At 42.1% G+C, this 22,000-nt stretch overlaps 1 protein-coding gene across 1 annotated transcript; it reads right to left on the bottom strand.

Moving 5' to 3' along the window:
• Window positions 1-1,253: 1,253 nt before the first annotated feature.
• MCOLN2 (mucolipin 2) lies at window positions 1,254-19,782 on the bottom strand. Its single transcript, XM_032192803.1, has 14 exons — window positions 19,733-19,782; window positions 17,109-17,268; window positions 14,610-14,783; window positions 11,964-12,108; window positions 11,382-11,469; window positions 11,151-11,247; window positions 10,610-10,709; window positions 9,003-9,118; window positions 7,463-7,612; window positions 5,797-5,898; window positions 5,566-5,688; window positions 3,634-3,840; window positions 2,982-3,097; window positions 1,254-1,693 (listed from the first exon to the last, which is right to left on the bottom strand). The coding sequence occupies exons 1-14, from the start codon at window positions 19,780-19,782 to the stop codon at window positions 1,657-1,659; spliced, it is 1,665 nt and encodes a 554-aa protein (XP_032048694.1). The 3' UTR covers window positions 1,254-1,656.
• Between the last annotated feature and the right edge of the window lie 2,218 nt (window positions 19,783-22,000).

The raw sequence follows: 22,000 nt of genomic DNA on the forward strand, positions 1-22,000 counted from the left end.
TGATAATACGTACCCTCATTCCCTGAGGATTCCCTCACAAACAACTATTTACCTGGGCTGTGGCTCCAGCAGGTCACACTCAATGCCCGACCAAGTCAGTGAGAAGCAGCCTGAGTGAGAGCGCTGGAGGTCCTGCGCCACAGCTCGGGCACTGGGCATGGCTGGTTGATACCCAGCACTGGCCGAGACCTGGGACAGCTATAAGCTTGGAGACAGGCAACAACCATCCCCAACAAGACGTTTATAAACATCTGTAAAATGTTTTTTGTTGTTCTGTCAGTAGAGACGCACAGAAGAAGGATAACACAACCAAAGCAATAGGTACCACTACCAAGCGCTACCAAAGGTATTGGAGAAATGTAACTGAACTTTTCATACCTTTGCTCAAGGGCAGCAAGTCAGGCTTTTATATCTATGAATTACTTTAGGTAAACAAGTAGTGCTGTTAACAAGAGCAGGAGCTTTGGACAACACTGTTAGTAAGGCTTTACCTTTTCAAAAGGTTGAACTTTTTTCTCCTGACAACCAGGCAATACTGGAGCATGAATTTGCCAGATTCTAATTCTTAACCACAATTTTCCCACACAACAGTTATCTGCTACCAACAATTCCTGGTTCTCTCTGAGATTCTTCTTCCTGACAGATTGTAGGGGGAAGTATATGCAGTATTGCAAGGATGAGTCTTCTGTAAGAACAGCTGTCAGTAAGTCAGGATCTTGTACAAGTTTTACCAGCATCATTTCCTTTTTACCCCAAACTAAGCTGCCACCCACCTTACTCATACAAGGACAGGATTTCAAATTGCCTGTAAAAGAAAAAAAATAAAGTCTTTTCATCATTCCTTACATTATGCTTGCCATGGAAGTTTCCAACTACGCAAAAAATGTGTTTATCTATAGGTAAAGCAATAAGTTTAATTTGGACAGAATATATACATCAAATACTGTGAGCATGATAGAGAAGACTCACAACCAAAAAAGGATAACAAATCGCTTTTGTTTTTAGTAAAGCTGTCAAACAGAAAAATGATCTAAAAATGGCTTATGTTAAAACTGATATACAAGGAGAACGGTAATTATTTTGCACTTTTTTGCAGCTCTGTAGTTTTACATAAGTTTATTCTAAGGAAACGAATTGTGCCAAGTAGAAGTTAGTCTCAATGCTAAATGCATCACTTGAAGTGAAATGAAAGCCTCCTCCCTTTTCCTTGCCAACAGTTGTAATACTCTGCTTTTTATTTATTTTTGTGTACATGTGTTTTTGTTTTTACTGTGGAATTATTTTTAAATGTCATTCATGTATTTCTTATTAAGAACTGCTGGTTCAGCATCACTTTTCTTCTTCCTGGAGGTGATTAGCAAACAGAGCTCCCATAGACAGTTCTCAAGGATCAGCCTTCTGTAACGTGACAAAACCTGGGGCAAGAACACAGTTCTTCACAGCTCTTCTCCAGACCAAGCTAGGCTCTCTTCCTGGTCAGCCAGCTGCGGTCACATTAGCAGCTTTTCTTCCCCAACACCTTAATTAGGTACAATTAGTCTGTTCACAACGAAGCAGGTCCAGATAGTGGGTTTTGTTGCAATTTGGAGAATTATTATTCTCCATACAACTATGCTTTCTTTGCATACATTAGTGGTGAATTTCAATGCAGAATCATCAGTTAATGAGTATTAAGTTGTCATCACTCAGTCGCCTGCAAAAGAAAATTTACAATTTTTCATTCAGCAAGGAATAGGAAGCAATACAAAACTACAATGAATTTTTATCATTCTGCCCTGTGCTCTCCCATTTCAGGATAGAGCTTTCAACACCTGCACTGGGACAATCAAGCAGAAACTGTTTTAGTAATAAGACCTACAGATTTGCATTCCAGCTACTAAGCTTCTGTCCTCACCACACTCCGCAGCATATTACAGTAAAGTATATCTATTATGCTCAAGCAGACGAGAATCTCTTAGCTTGCATGGAAAGTCAGACGTGAAACCTGCAGCTGTATCTGGCTGGCTTTCTCATGAACTAGTCAACCCTCAAGTGCCCACAGCAACTGCTGGGATACCTGCCATCATCATCTCACTTGCTCCTTTTTGGCAAAGGGGTTTCTTTCTGCCAGAGTACATCAAAAGTATAAGGTTGCATTTCACAAAAGCCTCAGTATATAACAAGGATTCATTACACCAATTGGGATTAAAAAGGAATTCACAGTCAGCACTATTCCTTCTCCCATAGCCTTGGCTTCCCTACCATGTGCCCACAATCATTCTGTGCACAAGCACAAGTTCTCCTGGACTGCCTAGTGACAGTGACAAGAAGCTGCCTATCTTCAGTCACTCACTCAGAGGTTTATTAGGTTTCCTCAGAAACAGAATTCTGTTCTTAGAATTCCAAACCATATCAACACCAGATGAGATCTTCATACCTCACCAAGACCAGCTTAAGAAGGACCACAGCTTGGATCTCCAAAGCTTTGAATTTAGTGGCAACCACCCATTTAGAAGTGTTTCTGGTATTGTGACAGATTAGATTGGACTGGTTTGCCTCACAGATACAACATGGCTGTGGAATTAAGCACAGGTCCCTTGCTGAATCACATCCTCTTGCTGTCTACTACTTCCCACAGCCTAGTGGAAAAGCTATTTAGAAACAGAAGACTTAAACCCTAAGCTGCAGAGACGTAATCTTCTCCTGACTTTTTGGCAGCTCCACATTATACTTTGCCATCCTTCTGTCAACTTCCACCAGTTTTTGCATGGTAGCTTTTACATGAGCAAAACACTTAAGGTGTGTTTAAACTTAGAAAAGTTCCCCTTCACCACAAGCAGACTGAAGATCTAACACCAAGTAAAACATGAGAGGGATAACAGAGCCCAAGTAGTCCATGGGCAGAATTCTGGGTGCTCCAACATCTGTGAAGCTCCACTTCATAGTGAGAAGCTAGCTGGTGTACTTCTGAGAATAACATTCACCAGAAACACCCTACTAACCTTCTACAGCAACAAATGGATGGCATGGAAGCCTGTTCTTTTCTGTAAGAAACATTGCCACAGTCTTTCAGAAATTCATGTAGATCTGTTACTGGAAACCCACTTTGCTGGTATTTCTGAAAAATAAAGCATGTTATTACAACACATCAGAAATTACTGGGCATTAAGTTTTTTCAAGTCTCCTCTAGAGTACAAAAGTTAAAAAACTGATTTAATGATTTCTTTCATTCATTCAATATATCTATAAGAAAAAAAATACAATCCCATCCCAGACACACCATACACGCAGTGGGACCAGAGCAAACTAAAAGTGACATAAAATTCATATTGTCCAGATTCTTTTACATCTAGTTGACTGACTGTGAGAACAAGCAAGCAGTCTTGAATCATGCTTGCATCAATCCTCCCTTGTTCCAGTTAGCTACTGTGCTCACTGTGATTGCCCTAGGTTCATTTTCATTAGGAACAACAATTCTGGATTCCAAAGGCCCCAGCCAGGCAGAGGAAATGCTCTCCAGAACACCAGTTCAGTATACGATATTTTAATATTCTAATCAGTCATCATAATTAGTACCAGATATTATGGCGCTGAGCGATGAACACGAGTAAATATAAAACTGGTCAGAAGTGCAACGGAAGACTAATGTTTTACCTTTATAGTGTCATAGGAGTCAGTGATGAGTGCAATAAAAAGGCTGAGGATCATGTATATAAACAGACTAATGAAGGAATAGAGATATAACCGACTGAACACCCACACCAACGTGCTTTTCTGCTGGATTTGAGCAAATGTTGCGAACATATCATCACCGTTGACCAAAGAAAACAAACACTCAGCCACCGTGTTCAGATCTTCAAACTAGAAAATAATGAGTACAAATACTATTAGAATTTCAATCACTCGTCCATATTAAAGGGAACATGGAAATCATAACTACAAGACAAGTATTTCTTCCCCTTACAGTTTAACTCAGCAGAAAAAAAAAAGCCAACTGAAGCGCTACCATCCTTCTTATTTTCTGCACATTCAAACTGAAACATACATATCAGTAGTAGCCATGCTTATATTTCTACACATTTCTGAGCATTTTACATTGGTTCTTTTGCCTGTTGAGCATCACAGGTCTATTTTGTGATCATAAATCTTCTTACATTTGTGTTGTTAATAAGTGACCACCATATAAAATTTAAGTTCTTAAATTTTAACTTATTCTAAACCTGCAGGAAAATAAAAAATAAGGAAAAAAACAGCATAGTTATGATTTCCAACTAAGGTTTTTCAAAATATCTGAGAATAAGGACTTCTCTCCTCTGTACCTGCCCAGCAGGGAAGGCTCTTCCCTTTCCCAGCGCAGGGGGCAGGCTGCCAGCCCAGCACTGGGCTCCGAGTGCTCTGCACAGCGACACACTGCCTTCCAGTGGGGCACAGGGGAAGTGTTCAGAAACAGCAACAATGACAAAAACCCCTACAGAACTACAGTTGTTTTCCCTGATATCAATCTGTAATATTAGCATGAATTAATATGGAAATAGATAAGCACGTTGTTGACTACATTTCCTTCTGCTCAGCTCATCAGTGCACTTGCTACAAGGATTTCAGGGAAGATTTCAGGGAACGGTATTCATGTTGTGATTCTTAAAAGAATTTAGCTTCTATTATGGCAGAGGATCTCACAGCATACAGCATCTCAGAGAAATTAACTACCCTCAATTTAAAACATATGTAGTAGACTGAGCACCTACATTTCAGAGGGAGTTACGAGTTTGAGTCCAAACCCTAGGGGTAACAAAAGCTAAAACAAGCACTTCAGCATGCATCTTTGTTACTGTATATAGGGTGTGTAATCAGAAATCAAGCACAAGAAGCCATGTTTGTCATAAATTCTGAATGTCCATTCATGCATAACATCAGGAACCTGCTTGCTTCCCCCCTCCCCCCCCAAAAAGTCAGATACAGCATCCATTATGAAAAGAAAGCAAAATTTAGAGTTGTTTTCGTGTGCATTTTGCAATATATAAAGCTTTACTTCTGTACACAGGTTTCTGAGAAGAGGAACACACCAGGCAAACATTTTGATATCAAGCTTCCACAAACAAAACATAATAAAAGAAGCCACAACACACCCAGACAAAGCAAAGTAAACAGAGAAGACAACCACTCATCCTCCCATCTGAGTCAAGGTTTAGTGGTTCATGTTACATGTCACGGAAAAGATTTGGAAAACAAAGTCAGTGGATGTGATACCCACAAATGCTAAGTGAACTTCATTCCAGTTGCACCGGGATTGCCAGAAGAGGGCAACAGAGAACAGAGCAAAGCAACTCTAACCTCATCCAAACAATACAGACACTCAGATTACAGGTCAGTACAGTTCAGACAGCGAAAGCAAGAATAGTTATTTTGTTAGAAGAAGCAGGCGACAAGAAGTGTATGTGGAAGGAGAAACGCTCCCATGTTATTTTGTGTTGGAGCTTTTAAATAAACAAAAAAATAAATACCAGAAACAAGCCCTAAATTTATAATTGGGAGCTACATACAGACATTACACAGTTGACAAGAAAAGGAGTAACACTGCTGACATACCTTTTCATGGTAAGGTCCCAATACAATCCAGCCACAGAAAGTATACCCAAGATAAATCATCCCGGCACAACAACAAAACCTTAGCACTTTGGGCAATGAAGCTTGCATAGTTAAAATGAGCACCTACAAAAAGCATGGAGGAAAGGAAAAGAGGTCACAAATTTAAAAAAGACCTGAAAAGGAGTGACAGATGTAAACATATAATTGTTGAATATTTGACTCCAGCCTTACATTGTAGGTTTGAAAATATCCCAGGTATCTGATGACTCCGACCCACACAAATAAAGTTGATGTTCCAAGTAAAATGCTGCAGACATCGTAACTTGTAAGATTCTGAGGGATCCAAAGAGAGCAAGTGGTCAGGTTACCAAGCAAGAAGTATGTCAGCTTGAGAGCTGATCAAGTTTCAGCAGGTCAAACAAACAAAGCAGGACAGTCTGATATCCAAAGGATATTGCTACATCACAAAAATCAGACCATGCTGTGCTGCACTTATTTAGCAAGATGACACAAATGCACTAGTGCTGCAAATGGAAGCATATCTACATGGACATTCCTGAAGTTTTTCACACAGCCTGGAAGAACTAAGGCCCTTACTTTAGTTACTATATAGTTGAAGATATATTCAATTTGATCTTACAAGTTTTTGTTTTTGTTTTTTAAAATGAGAAAGTTAACATATGCTGTTGTTAGGCCAACAAGCTTTCATTCACTATTTAGTATAATGTGAGCCATCATTTAAATGACAAGTTAGCCTCAGGACCACAGCCTTGTCTGTACTACAAGCATTAACAGCTTTGAAGAGGTTGCCAGTTGTTTGAAGTAGAACACAATTTTCACTACCAGGACATTTGTAACCAATTCTACTTGCATTCTGCTTGAGCAGATGGCTAGAACTGGTGACAGTAAGTGTGAGATACTCATTTAGTTCACAATTTCCCACCCACATCTCCCCCCAACCTCACCATACAACTGGACATTGGTAAGTGCTTCCTCTGAAAGCCACCCTGGGCATTTGCTCTTTGAGCATTAGTACACATGAAACAGCAGCAGCACACCACCTATTCTGCTTTTCCCAGAATACAAAGTTTTGTGAACATACAAATTGTTGACACACAGCTCTATTGAAATTAAAAAAAAACAAAAAAACAAAAAAAAAAACCACACCACTAAGAGCTGCCAGCTGGACAAGACACATTGATTTCAGCAAGCCCAGACGAGGAGGTCAAGGACTAGCAGCCGACACTGATTGTGCCTGCAGTTTGGGCAGGCTGGGACAGCAACAGCTATTTAATAGCTATTTTTCCAGCCCCTGGAGCCAGAGGCCCCTGTTTTATCCAAGGGGATGACTCCTGACTTTCCTGTGCAACATGCACTACCGCTGCTTACAGGAATAACATAACCCAGGGATTTTAGTTAGGAACCGTCTACCCACAGGTTCTAAACCAGGGATTAGGGGATTTAGCACTGTGGAAACTAGATGTTTAAACAGCTTGCAAGGTTTTATTGAACGACACTGGGGAAAGGGAACTGAAAGCAATTAGTAAGAATAGTCCAGCACAGCCTTCATTTTAATAGATGATGCATGCATGTCCTTTTTGATGGATGCAAGAATCCCACCACCACCTTTCTGAGCACTGCTCATATGGAAGAGCAAGCCCAAGAGTTTGATGTGATATACAAAATAAGCCTCAATGATGAACAAATGCACAATTTCTCAGGCAACTGCCTGTGTTCCAGTACAGAGGACAATGACATAAGAGAAATAAGAACTAGCAAGAAGCAAACAAGATAACTTAACTATTGTAGCTCACTTTCATTTGTCTCCAAGTTAAAAACACATTACACCTGATTGTAATCAAGACACGTATTTAACCTGAAAAAAATAAACTCTCACCTTGGCTTTTATTTCCATTTTTAGGATTGACCCAATGATTGTCATCACATCACTGATAATTACTAGGACATACCATCCATTTATGAACTCCAGGCGATCAGCATGACAGACATGACGTTTATATTTCTCCAAGAAGAAGTTCACAAATCTCTATTGACAAGCATTTAGATGTTTAGTTACAGGTCACCTTAGATGAAAAATATGTATGGATGCCCCAGTACTGTAGTAACGCTCAAGATTCACATACCCACTTTTCCCATTGTATTTGCTGGAATAATAGCCTAAAAGTCATTGGCAATAGCAAGAGAAATAAATTGAAAGAAAAAAAAGTTTAGACCAGTGAAAACCAACTTTCCACAGAACAGCTGACTTCCTAACTGATCCCCACTAACCTAGCCATGGCTTGTTATCCCCTTGTCAACCGCCTTCACAGGAGGTTCCTATCCACCCCCAACAGGAATGAGACAAGAATAATTGATAACTACAACTCAAACATGGCTGTAAGGCAAGAGCTCTCACTTCTGACAGAGCCAACGTGGCCTATCTGCTCTCACTTGTTCTTTTTGCTCATAAACAAATGACAGTGTCCATACTCCTGGCAGCAGTTTCATAACACCTTTGCTGAATTTTGTAAACCACACAAGAGTGAGGACAACAAACTACAAAAAGGATATACTGAATAAGATAAACAAGTATCTGTGCTTTCATATCATACATAACCTGCATTTATTTTCCAGCTCCCGTAAGCCATATGCTTACGTAGTCTGTGCCAATTAATTGTTACACCTCAGGGCCCAGCTTGTGTCTCTGTATCTGCCTTTGGCCCAGAAGAGCCAAGTCTGCTTACACAAGGCTCTACAAGCAGCTCAAGATGAAGTCAGTCTCAGAGTCTGCAAAGGAGGGTAAGCAAGAGCAATCTGACAGTGGGCTGACCAGGGATAATAGAGGGAGAAGGAGGAGCTGAAAAGATCTGTTCCAGTCTCAGAAAGACCAACAAACAGCTAGAATTAAAATATATGCTATGCTTTCTGTTCTCCAGCTACTGTTGGCTTCGAGGGATGTTCATTAAAGTATTAATTTACAATATGATCTGTATGGGACTTCTGCTCTGAAGTCAGTGAAAGAGAGTTCATACTTTTAAGGTGTAAGATGTGTTGGCTGTTAGCAGCTCAAAGACTCAGAAGTATTATTTTGTTTGTGGAGGTTTTGATGGTTTTGTTTGTTTTTATTTTGTATAAGAACCTGAACAACATTAAGTCCTGGACGCGCACCCAAAAATGTGCCCTCTTAGCACCCTCAAGAGATAAAATGAAATATTTCATGTTACAGTACAACACAACGAGAACTAGAACCCATTTCTGCCAGCAACTGTTCATCACAGACACTTACACTGTATCTCTTGCTAGAAAGGATGTAAGAGAAAAGCAACATCCTTGCAAGTGATTTGCCAGCCAATATTTCAAGACATCCCATGTCACAAAACCAGCATAAAACATGATAGAGACAAAATAAACATTGAGATTATGAGTACTGTGCTTACTTTTTGTAGCCTCAAGGCAAGAACAATGGATCGTGTGCAGAGGATGAGAGATGCTAAGCAACTTAAGATGACAAATCCATCAAAAACTAGAATATACTGACTGTTTTTCTGGAGAACTGTAAAAAGCCAAGGAAAAGAAAGAGTTAGTCTTCACATCTCTTTGAGCACATATTGTTACAAAATGGTCAGACATATTGCATTTAAACTCTTACCCCATGAAGAAAGAAGGTATGAAACTACTCATTTTTGAGTAAGTATGTCTTAAGTACAATTGACCAGAGAATTATATGGGTATCAAGAGTTCTAAGCATGCTTGAGTTTTTCAAAATTAAAACAAGAGTGGGAATATTAATACAGGTGTCCCCTTTTTCCCCACTAAGTTCATCTCTCCATCTACATCTGTGCTCCAACAGTGCTAGAACTACATAGCGTAAAAGAAGTGATGTTGATATGAGTCAACATCTCTATCAACTTTAAAACCAACCAACCAACAAAAATCACACCTCATTTCTCATTCCCTGACCTGCAATCAGAAACTTGTCTGACTTTTGCATTGTACTCTTTTCATGCACAGATTTAGAAGCATTTCTGTAAACCTAAAACAGATGTTTTATCAGTTGTCCCTATCACAACACATAGTTTCACAACATGTATTTAACTATATGAAATATAGTAAAACACTCTTTACCATTGTAAACAGCACTTCAGCTTTATTGCAAAATTACATGTGGTCCCTCAGTTGGTCATTACATGTAAATAAACTACTCAAGAACAGCTAGCTGAAAGACAGCCACCAAGAAATTATTGTAAATAGATGCAAGCCAGAACACACTGTAATACCTCCTTAATAACAGTACCACATGCTATTATCAGAGAAAAGTTGGCTTTGGCCAAAGACAGGCTATTTAACATAATCATTAATTGAGATCCTATGTAGGACACAAAACTATTATTACTCTGACATAGTCCTTTACAGTAAGTCGACATACAGAGGTAGTCACATACTGTTCAGTACAGTGACTATTCCTGCGAAGAAGTCTTTAGTACACAATCCTCAACCATTAGATTAAGCCTTAACAATAGGAAAAAAAAAGTAAATACCATCCCTTGTTCATGCACATCGTGAAATTTATCAGTGGGGGAAAAAAATTAAAGGAAAAAACAACTCCAAACTCTTCCAGAAATAACATGCTTCAGCTGCTCATAAACACTTTTGAAAGCTGTAAAAAGGATTGAGTCAGGAATATCCCATTGTTAGTACATGAACTGGAATTGTTTGAGAAATCTCAGATCAATAGAACAATTAAAATCTCTAAGAGAAAAATCCACTCTCCTTTCAGATAGAGCCTACTGCTAACACACACCACTGTACAGAGATGCCCGTGTTATCTCAATCTCTTCTGAGAAAGGGGATTATTTCCCAAACACCTAATTACAAAGAGGTAATGAGTTGCATCAGGCAAAGCTTTTTGTTGTCAGAGCAGGGAGTGGGTAGGATGAACAGGACAGGGAAAGTCTTGTTAGACAGACTCTTACAGAGCAGGTGAAATGACAGGAGGAGACGTGTAATACTGCCATTGTGCTATAGAAGTGTGTGCTATACTCACCAGAACCAAGTATGTGCCAGTCCTTGCATTCTTGAATATCAGTATCACTATCAAAATAGATTTTGATTTTTCCACTGTGAGCTCTGTTATTGAAAGTGATCTGGAAACACAAAAGTATATCAGAAGCAAGACCAGCAAAAATTTATTTCTAAAACAAATTTTGGTAACTGCTTTGACATAATATGAGTCAGTATTTGTTATTTAGGTAAGTTTTAAGAAAGCTGTTACCATAAACAGTGGTACAGAAATAGTTTGAGAACACATATCTTATAGCATTAAAGGCAGTATTCCAAGAAGCCAAACTTCAAGTTTAACCTTTAGTAGACTAACGATTACTTACCTCCTTCTCAGGCTATGAAGTTAACAGCTGGAAACAACATTGGCCCATGGAAAGAGTTTCAGGAACCTTTGGCAAGAAGGGGTAAGGGACAGGACTCAACTGCTTTTCCCTTCCAGTCTAGATACAAGGATGATGACTGTGGGCCCTTAAGCTCTTATTATATGTACAGTGTTGGAAGTGCCATACCCCATAGTCACTTACAGTATTTTGAAATGCATAGCAGTCGGGCAATTCACGGGCATGGATTGTTTGTAGGGCAATGCCTTTCAGCTTGAAGGAGATTTCAACCTGTATAAGCCTGAATGTTTTAAAAAGTGTATAAATATACACAAATACATGCATATAAAAAGCATAGAAACTGTACAAATCCAAATCCATCATAACCATATGAAAGTGAAAAAAAATGCAAAACCAAATCCCACACTACTTTACCTATAAAACTCAAGATTGAAGAATGAAGAGTTCAGCTTCAGTTCAGCCTTTTTACTGGCCAGCTCCTGTGGCTTTAAAACGATACATTCTGCAAAGAGAAGAGGAAAAGATGTAATGCTAAAAATTTCACATAGAAAGCAGCATAAAATTCAGATAATTGGCTTCAATCATAAGTCCTAATCAAGCAAATATTCATACAGAGCCCCAGCTAGGGTATTATGTAAGCAGCTGAGGAGAAGCTGCAGCCAGCTCTCTGCTCTGAGAGGTGGTAAGGACACCCACCTACTGAAGTTCCAGCCTTATCAGCATTCAGAAATCTGCATGGAATGGATAATAAAAAAAAAAAAAAAAAAAAAAAACACAAACCACACACACACAAAACCACAACCCACTAATGACAACAGCTGAATAGTTTCCTATAGTCTACACAGTTGTCATTTTTAGGTAGGTCAGCAAGAGGGAAAGAGGCAAAGAACATGAGCACCACAGAAAAAAAGCCCTTAGTTTTAAACTTTACTGATTCAGCATTAGAATTTAAATACTCCACAGTTCAAGATACTTTTTAGTGCAACAGTACCATACCTGTTTCAGTAGAAATGTCTATGTTCAGTGTGTCATTGGAAGGAAGCATCGCACCTTTCTTGTATTGTTGTTTACAAATTTTTAAACCTGATCCATCATGTTCATAACCAAGTGTCCCCAAGGAGATGTTCTTTAATTGTTTGTACTAGTTTAAAAGCAAAACAGAACTAGAAGTTAACAGACACTCCTCTTTCTGCAAGAGACAGTAACTTGCTGTCTCAGAATTACTTGCGTCAATACAACTTTTGCATTAAAAAAAAAAAAAAAAAAAAAAAAACTCTCAACTTGCAGACTATGTGAAAGTAAAGATTTTGGGGCATCTCACGGAAAGCTAAGCAGGGTAAGCAGGGTGCTGGCCACTAATGAGCAGTGCTTGACATCCTGGTTACACAGTGACTAGGTGCCCCATACCTACTGGGCTGCCAGCAAATGATTACCCATGTGCTGTTCAGCAAGCCAGCAGACAAGTTTTAATGAGATGCATGGCAGGGACGTCAATGCAGTCCTGCTACTAACCACACACACTCTGGGGACATCTTATGTATTTAACTCATGAAGGTGTTCATTTTCAAACCACTTGAAACATTAAGATCTTTGGTTTAAAATTCAGCACAATTTTAAAAAATCCTGGGCTGTATAAATTAAACTCTGTCTTGAACTGAGATGTTGGTTGAAACGGTTAAAAGCACAATACTAGGAAAGCTTAGGACTTGCATGAGCTGTTTTGGGTTTAGTGTTAGGCCTGGAAACATTAGTAAGTGATTCGCAAAGTTCCACTAGTTTTCTACAGCAATCCCTCCCCTAAAGTAGTCATCTCACAGCAGGCAGAAGATAAGTGTACCCAGATTATTACTGCCTCCATGAAGAGGTTTAGGTTGGAAGTACATACAGTCCAAGTCACAGGTTTTATGTTCATCTGTAAAGCCTACCCCAAAATCAATGCTGCTCCCTGTGACTACAGAAGAGTGAAGCCACATATCTACAGCTAGCAACCAAGGAGCACACACACAGCTTGGGCAGCATCCAAAAGTAATTTAACCTGTCTGCTTTACACAAGCACAGAGGCAACTCAGAGTGTGCCTATGAAGAAGGTACTTTAGTTTCCACTTACATTAAATACACTGCAAGTCACCTGGAAAGCATCACTGTGCTAGCCTCTTCATATGTGCTTAAAAACAAGGGCTAGAAATGCAAGCTGATAATGAATGTCAAGTCAAGCATTCTCCACACATGGATCCACTGAAAAGCTCAGTTTCAAGGCTGATCCTATCCTGACCTGCCGCCCACACAGCCCCAGGGCTGGAAGCCAGGTACATGCTCTGACCGTGGAGTCACACCTTGCAGATGTGCATTGGTGATGCTGGCACCTGGGGCACAGCTCCTGCTATGCCTCTCGGCTGCCCAGCAGCAGAGCAGCTCAGTGACAAGCCTGTGTGCCAGCCCAGCTCAGCACCAGCACCCAGATTACACAAATTTATCCTTCTTAAACAATATGTCTACATTTATACAACACAGACATTTTATGAAGAGACCTTTTCCTGATGCCTGTATCACACATCGGCTCATTCTTGAGAATATGAGCTACTATTTCTCTACTGTCTTCTATCTGGACTTCACCTCAGCATTAGTGCCTACAAAAGAAGGAAAGAGAGAAAGCAAGCAAGGAAGAAAAAAGGACGTTTTGGAGCAGAAATAGTAGCAATATTGAGAACTCAGCAGGAAGACAGAGAAAACTATCTCAGCACTTATTTTAACAGCCAGACTCTTGACCTTGCCCTGCACAGTAGAAGTGTGTTTGATCTGCAGAGGGCTCTGCTGTAGTGTAGAGGAGATGTCTGAGAAGCAGCAAGCCCTAGAACAAACACACATTTAAAGAGGAGGCATGGCCTCACACCACAGCATCCCCAGATGCTGCTGGGCACAGCTGACAGTGGGCAGCACTGCTCTGACTGTGTCAGAGCTAACGTCCTGAGGTCCAGGAAGGGAGGTGGTTTAAAGCCACTTGCTGTTCATCCCACCTGAACTGTTCCCGAGCCTATTGCCATTCTTGAACACAGACAACATGTCCCACTTTACACACACACATCCTCTTTCATCTCATGACTTCTGAATGTATTAAAATTAAACATAAAAATACGTACTGAATTTTCATTCTAGATTTATTCACCCTCCTCCCTCAGTTATAAAGGGGAGGTTCCATAAAATGCCATCCTTAGCCAGGGCCAGTGCCCCTACATTCCTGGGAGTACCGTATTCCCCATTTTGAGGCCTCTGGCACTCACTACAAAGCTGCAATTCAGTATAGCTGTAAGCACAAAATTTTTTGAATACCACACATAGGTATACTCAGGCCCATGGCTCTTCAAAGCAAGACCTAAACAAAGGTTCCAGTTCATGCGAGATGACTGATTTTTCAGGTTTTCTGGATTTCAGTACTATCCACTAACAGAATAAAATTTGTCTTAGATTTATGTCCAGGAGACAAAAATGCAGAAATCTACACACAAGCTTCAGAACATCCCACCTAAGTGGATTCACTAAAACAAAGTTGAAATTCAAATAGAGACAGAAAAATAGAGGCTTAGCAGAAGTCTACTAGCTCTATATTCAGCTTCAACACTCTTCATTATGAAGAAATGCACTTACCTGATTAATAACATAAAAAATACTATCGTAAGCATCCTGCTGTGTGTATATGCTGCAGCTGTAGTCATCTTCATCCACACCAGAATAGCCTTTCAGGAAGAGGTGTTTAAAAGCGACAGTGTTTTCCTCTTTGAATGAAACCACCAATTGGTTACTCAAACCAAAGAAGATAAGCTGACAAGAGAAACAGAGTTTTGAGTACTGTTCAAGCAGCAACATTTTGGGAACAGCTCTGAAGCACAATAAATACAAAATAGAAAGGTGCCTGTTACTGTGATCCTGCTACAATAGGAGCAGAGTATCTGCCTCTTTACAATGCTAATGAACACCACAAGAGTACTAAAGTCAAGGTTACCACATGCATGGCAAAAGAAACAGCAAATCAAAGTTTGCTACTGATTCCAAAACTTACAGTGCAACAACTACACTGAGAGCTAGGTCACTGCTGCCTTTTATACACCCAAAACCAGCAGCTCTAACTGAAGTTTGCCAAAAATTTTGTAGAGGGTGCAAGGGGCAGAAGAGCTCACCTAACAGCACAGACTACTACCCCAGAAACATCCTGCTTTGCTATGGGACAAATTCCAGCAGATCCTTGGCATGGCACAGAGCTACAGCAAAGATATGTGGGACCCCAGGGCAACAAAAAGCATCACCTGGGGCCACAGGTGCTGCTTAAGGAGGCTATAACAAGCAGCAGCAGAAGACAGAGTTATTTCCCAGGATTTGTGCTAACCACCTGTATGGATGCCCCTAGATGCTGAAATCAAGCAGCAGGAGTTTCTTCATGAACATTGTAGCTGGAGCATATCCCAGGCCCCAAATGGCTAACCCTTCATCCCAGGCTTCCATTGTTTACTAATAGTAAATGTGAAACTGTCTCATTACTGCATCAAGTTTCCAAGCCCTGCAAGAAACTGGTAGAAGCAGGGAACTAGACGGAGGGAGAAACTGCAGGGGAACCACAGACTTAGAAGTCCCCCAAAGCAAGCAGGCAGGCTCCCCAACATTCAGGTGTCTTCACTGAAAACAATGGAAGCTGAAAAGCACACCTACTTTTTCCCCTTCACTGGGGCACTTTGTTTGTCCTAGGCAGTAATTGCTTCGATCTGGGCTAGGCTAAAAGGATGCATGCAGCAGTACTATTTAGAGAAAGACGTTTTGGTTGCACAGCAGAACTGCAGCCAGAACAAAGAAAAAGGAGATGCCAGCTGTGCCTGTTATGCACTATCTTTTGATTAAAGATATTCATGCTTCTAGCCAAGTTCTAAATCAATTACATCTTCAGTTGGCTACAAAATTGTTAACTGTGCTACAAATGAATCTGCGGCACTCTAGTTAGGAACTCCAGAAGAATAAAAACAAAAACAAACAACAAAAACAAATCCACAGGGGTCTTCCAACTGCAATACAGAGAAATCAAAGAGCAGGATTTCCTCAGGGAACTGTCTAGGGGATTTCTGCACAGAGTTGGAGTAAAACTTACTCCCCACGCTGGGACAGATGCCTCTTCTGCTTTTCAGTAAGGCATAGATGTCCAGCTGCTATGCCACACCTAAGGAGCTGCAACAGGAGCCTTGGTGATAGGCTGACATGAGGCAGAAGCAGCTACAAGAAGGCTTAACAACTTCCAGAACATCATTTGGGATCTGTGAAACATACAGACACCTACGAGAATCTGTCTACCTGATATTATCTCCTATTCAAGACTGTCCTGATCCTTCACAGTTTGTTTTCCTTCCCTTGCTGACTACCTGACAGGTGTCAGAGCAAGGCCGAAGGTCAACCTGAAAGAAGTCTTAGGAATTGATCCAGGAAATCTTATGGCCTTAGAAAGCAAAGCAGCAGAGCACCCTTCTGCTCACAGAGGGCTGTGGAGGGACTTGCCAGTCAGCATTTGCCAGTGGATAGTAAGGTAACCAACCACACCATGCAGCACTGTGTTTAACAGCCTCCTCTTCTCTGCCCCTACCTGTCCAGCTCTCTACAGCCGGTTTGAAATGCATCACTCAGTGACAGAAGCGAGGGGCACGCCTGATTCCCACAGCCCGATCATCCCCAGACAGACTGCCTAGTGTTTTCACACGGAACACATACATTTGAAGTTACTGACTGGATTTTGAGGACCACTTTTGACATGACCTAGTGAAGCAGTGATATTTGAATGCAGCAGGAAGCAGAACATGCAGCAGCACTGTGACACAAGCACTTCTTAAGATGGTGTTGGATTTAGAGGAAGGGATGAGTAATTTGCTATCTTAGAAACAGCAAGTTATTAGGTCAAACACTGCTGCAAAACCTCTAGGAGGCTTTTGTAATTTAGTTTGTTATTCTTCCCCTTCAACATACAGCTTTCATAGAATCTTTTTTTTCTTTCTGGACTGAAGCAGGAAGTCAAAGCCAAAGAAGAATACTCAGAGATTGCAGAGAGCAAGACCACATACCTCCTTCTCCTGCATATCATTGCTTTTCTATGAGTAAAAACAGAAGAAAGGTTACCTGTGTAGTCACCATAAGGATCTTCAAAATCTGCAAAGCCAGTTTCCATGGTATCTGATGTCTTGCTCTGTATTTTTCACATGGGTTCATGAAGTAAAATTTCAAATCCTCTTTTAGAGCCGTCTCTTTTAGGTCTAAATCTGACTGAGCCATCATATTTCTGCCATACAAATAATGTTAATTAGAACCCAACAGAACACTTCAGCAAATGATTCCCTCATATTGCAGTTTCACCTCAGATCTTAAAAGGTCTGCAGTTCCTTTTTAAACTGTAAGATTTAAGAAATATTAACATACAATCACATAATTAAAATCATTCAACCATAACATAATTAAACAGCTATTTCTCAGGAAGCATTTGTTAAATAGGACCTGTAATAGCAATTAGGAGTCTAGTTTTATCTCTCTCTTAAAACTGAAGCTCTGAAACAAGAAGAGGCCACTGTTCACGCTTCACTGAACAACCCACATTCCACCACCAGAAAAAGGTGTTTTTAAGACTAAACTACCCAAGCAGGCTTCAGAGCGCACTGCCGTCATGAGCACACCTCTTTAAGGGCTAAAGTCATACATATTTAAATAATTGAGGAAAAAAGAAATAAAATACATTAAAAAAATAGAAGAACAAGCACAGAGGACTGCTGTTGTAGATGTCTTAAACCACTGGAAGTTTCTTCCTCTCAGCTGAACATGGTATTGAAAGCTTTCCCCTTCTCTCAGTCTTTCTAACCTCGTTCTCCGGTTCTGCAGTTGTCAGAGTTTCCCCTGCCTCAGACAAAGGTCAGAACCAAGCATGTAATTTTTCCCCCCCCCTCCAGTTGTTAAGGCAGAGCAAGCACATCTGAAAGGGCTACATCAGCTGATTATCTGTCCCGTTAACCATCCACAAAACTGCTCCCACCTTCTGAATTTTATAAAGGAAATTTTCTATCAAGGTCAAACCCAAAACCACCAATTCCAAGTTCTCAGATACAGTCTTAGTTCTTCTGTCCCCACCTGTCTGAGGAGTACAGGTATTCCCGCCCGAACTGTAGACCATGAGGTGCATTTGGCTTGCTAGAGCAGGCAAACATGAGAAGCGAGAGCTAAACGCAAAGGCAGCGCAGTGCCATTCCTCCATAAGAGGAAGTGAAAATCTATTTCAGCATCAGAATCTCAAAGGTTATCTTTATTACACATTAAATCAATCATTAACAAAGGGGGGGGGGGGGGGGGGGGGGGGGGGGGGGGGGGGTTTTGGTTTTGAGATAAGGAAAACACAGGAATGGCTTTAAAATGAAAACTTGTAAAATACATTTCTATTTGGATTTTTAAGAAAAAACAAGTGCCATTAAAATTAGCCCAGTATGAAATACAAACTTGAAAGAAAAAAAAAAAAAAAAAAAAAGGAAGAAAAACATATAATAATTATAACTGTGAGTAGTCTCTAAGGAAGGAGATATGTGTGCATTTCAACCCAGCACTGACACCCCAGGAAAGAGCTTCTCCTGTCCCAGCTGCCCACGAACAGGCAGAAGCACCTGTGTGGTACACAATGGACAAGACCTGCCCCAGACTGAATCGAACAGGAGCAGGGAAAGAAAGAGGAAACTGAGCAGGTTTAAGCTGGATCTGATTGATATGTAAAGCATAGAAGCATGACAAAAAGAACCCCAAGATATAAGCAAAATCCTCCCTTAAATTACAAGTAAATCACATCTGAAAGGGCAGATGTTAAACCGAACAGCAAGCTTTCTGAGAAAGACTATTTCCTCAGATATTCGAGTACATACCATGGAAATCACGGTGTTTTTTTTCGTTTTCGTTTTGTTTTTCCCCCCGAAGCTGCCTCTCAAGCCTGTACAGCTACTCTAGCAGCTCAGAGCTGACTAATAGCAGTACTTTCACTTCTACCTAGCCCTCGCTTATCTGCGCTGCGAGGGATCATCTTCAATGATGCCTTCGGCTTCCTTCGCTAACCAGCTGCAGAAACTCTCGGAAGAAAACTCGGCCACGGAAAGCAGCGCACGTTCTGACTTACAGAAGAAGAGGTGAGACTCAAGCCTGCATCACTGCTAGACTTCTGCTTCCAGCAGCCAACAGGCAGGAGTGCTCTGGTGTGATATTTCAGAAATAATGCCCTCAGCAACAGGTAATACGCAGCAACTGCTTGCTAACCCGTTAATTTCTAGAATAGATGCAAAGTACCATTCAAATAAGCGGCGTTAAACTGCAGAACTGCAACTTCCAACTAAAATATTAGGAAATAAACGTGAAAAGCGGTGGTTAGAGCACTCTGAGAGACCAGCGGGGGACCGCATGTTGTGATCATCGCGCGGCTCCGAGCCCCCAGCTCGGGGCACGGCTCCATCCCGGCACGGTCCCGGCCCCGGGGGCACCGACACGAGCGGGCTGCGCCCAGGGGAGCCGGCACCGCGGCGTTACCTGCCCCGCGGCGGGGACCGACCTCCCGCAGCCCAGCTCGGGGGAACACCGGGGGCTGCCACCCCAGCCCCAGCCCCAGCCCCAGCCCCAGCCCCAGCCCCAGCCCCAGCCCCAGCCCCAGCCCCAGCCCCAGCCCCAGCCCCAGCCCCAGCCCCAGCCCCAGCCCCAGCCCCGCCGCCTCCCCTCCCCGCCCCGCTCACCCGCTGGCGGCGGCCCGGCCGCCGGGCAGGTACTTGAGGGAGATCTCCATGGGCAGCCCGCGGCGGGGAGGGAGCCGGCGTCGCCTCCCGAGCGGCCGGGGCTGCGCAGCGCCGTCCCGCCGGGCCGCGGCCCCGCTGGCTTTAAGGGGCGCGGGCGGAGGAGGGCGGGCACGTGCCCGAGGCCCGGCGGGACGGGACGGCACCGGACGGGGCCCCAGGCCCAGCGGTGCCAGCCCGGCCCCGGTACCCCCAAGCAGAGGCCGGCCCGGCGGCACCTCAGTGCTGGAGAAGCGGCGTTTTGTGCCCCTCCAAACGGGGAGGGCTGGCGGGGACTTCACCAGTGCAGCCGCGAGCCCCTCAGCCGCCTGCACGGCTTATGCACCGGTTTTTAATTGGGAAGGTGTGAGCCTAACGGGGAGTGATTTTCCCCTCTTTGCATGCACACCTACCCCTTCCCTCAGGGATGTATGGCATGGGCAGCAGTGTCCAGAAGCCCCTATTCCCCTCAGTCTAACTTCATTTTGTGAATACCCAGGAGCTCTGCTAAAAACAAGAAGTTTTTGCTGCCCAGCCATGTGCAAAACCACGGTACTGAGACGAGCTTCAGGGTCAGCACTGCTGTTACCACGTTTGGCACCCTGCTGCTTGTTTTCATGAGGGAATACCGACTGCAAAAACCTCCACTAAGCAACTCTTACCCCTCCAAACCTTCGTGGACAGTGCTTAGAGCCCCGTTTTCTTTCAGAGGGCATTTCTGAGCACAATGATTTCGTCTGGTGCTTAATTTGCTTATTTGCTCTCACCACCTACACTTCACAGTGCTATCTGTGCCTGCCTGGTGGCTGTATCGGCATGAAGATAGCGATGTCTCCAGGATGCAGCTTTACATGTGTCACTAGTGTTGCTGATGTTGAGGTCACTGATACTGAGGTCAAGACTTTTTTTTTTTAACTGAGATCGTTGTCTCTACAAGGCTATAGTCAGCACATCATATGTTGACAAGAAATAAGAGTAAAAAGCCTCATCACATGCAACGGCAGCAGCTGTGGGGCTCCTGGCAGAGCTGCCCTTTGTCTTGGTTGCAGCCAGCAGACCAGAAAGCATGGAACTGCCTGGCTGCTTCTCAGGTGAGCCAAGTGCTCTGGCACAGGAGGGTCCTGAACACCAGCAACTGAGCAGGTCATAAATCTGGACAGCAAACACTTGGATTGGCAGCACCACCACCACAGAGAAAAATAAACATTTGAGCATCTTTCTCTTAATAAATAAATAAACAGATATGTAATACAAAGAGCATTTGTTTGTAGCCACAACTGGACAATTTGAGCAGGTGTCAGCCAGTAACCCTTCAAAGTACTGCTCTTTCTCTCATATGCTAGCCTGTACCCCTAGCCAGAAATATGCAAGTGTTGCTCTGCTAACCTTCTGAGCAGTTTGTCCCTCCTTTTCCTCCCACCCCAGCCTACCCACTGCTTCACATAGCTGTCTCCTAATTTCAGATAACCCTTCTTTTCTGGCTTCACACTGTGGCCCTTCCCATCATTGTCTAAATGGAAGTTGCATTGCGTCTTGCCTCCCCCAACCCACACAGCTATCAGCAGTGCTAGATTAGAAGCAGCACTAACACAGCCTGGTGTTGCAGCGGTGCTCTGTGTCTCAAATGATTGCCATTTAGCTGCAGCACAAGTACAGGGCTGTACTTAAAGGCTGTAACTGGAATCTTGCTGTGGAACAAACTTCACCATGAGGTTTACTCTTTAGACAACAGAAACTAATCGAGTAGAAGATTTCTCCTCCTAGGAATTAAAATAATCTGTATACAGTATCTTGTCCTGCTTTTGTGTCATTCACTATAGTTTTCTATGCCTTATTCTCATGCTGCAGGGTTCTATTAACGTGATCTCTCCCTACTTCTATGAAACTTTGCAAGAATTTGATACTTCAAAGCTGTCAAATTCTGCTGAAATCTGTTGCCAACTTTGTAAATTAACAGAGATGAGGCATACATTCTGCCTTGCTTCTAAATGAAATTAGACTACTACTTCCCTTATAAATGTAATGGAAAACAAAGTATTCCATATTGGTTTACAAAATGCATCTGCATTTTGAGCAAGTTATTAATTCAGGGAGAAAAAACAAATAAACAAACAAACAACTATTGGGACAGCTTTGTTTTGGGTACAAACTTTGAATGAGTGTTGTTCTCAATGCAAGCCTCACATTTTCTATTAAAATTTAGCTTTCTCTTAACTTGGTATGAAAAAGCCT

This window comes from Aythya fuligula, chromosome 8 (genome assembly GCF_009819795.1).
Source record: "Aythya fuligula isolate bAytFul2 chromosome 8, bAytFul2.pri, whole genome shotgun sequence".
NCBI lineage: Eukaryota > Metazoa > Chordata > Aves > Anseriformes > Anatidae > Aythya > Aythya fuligula.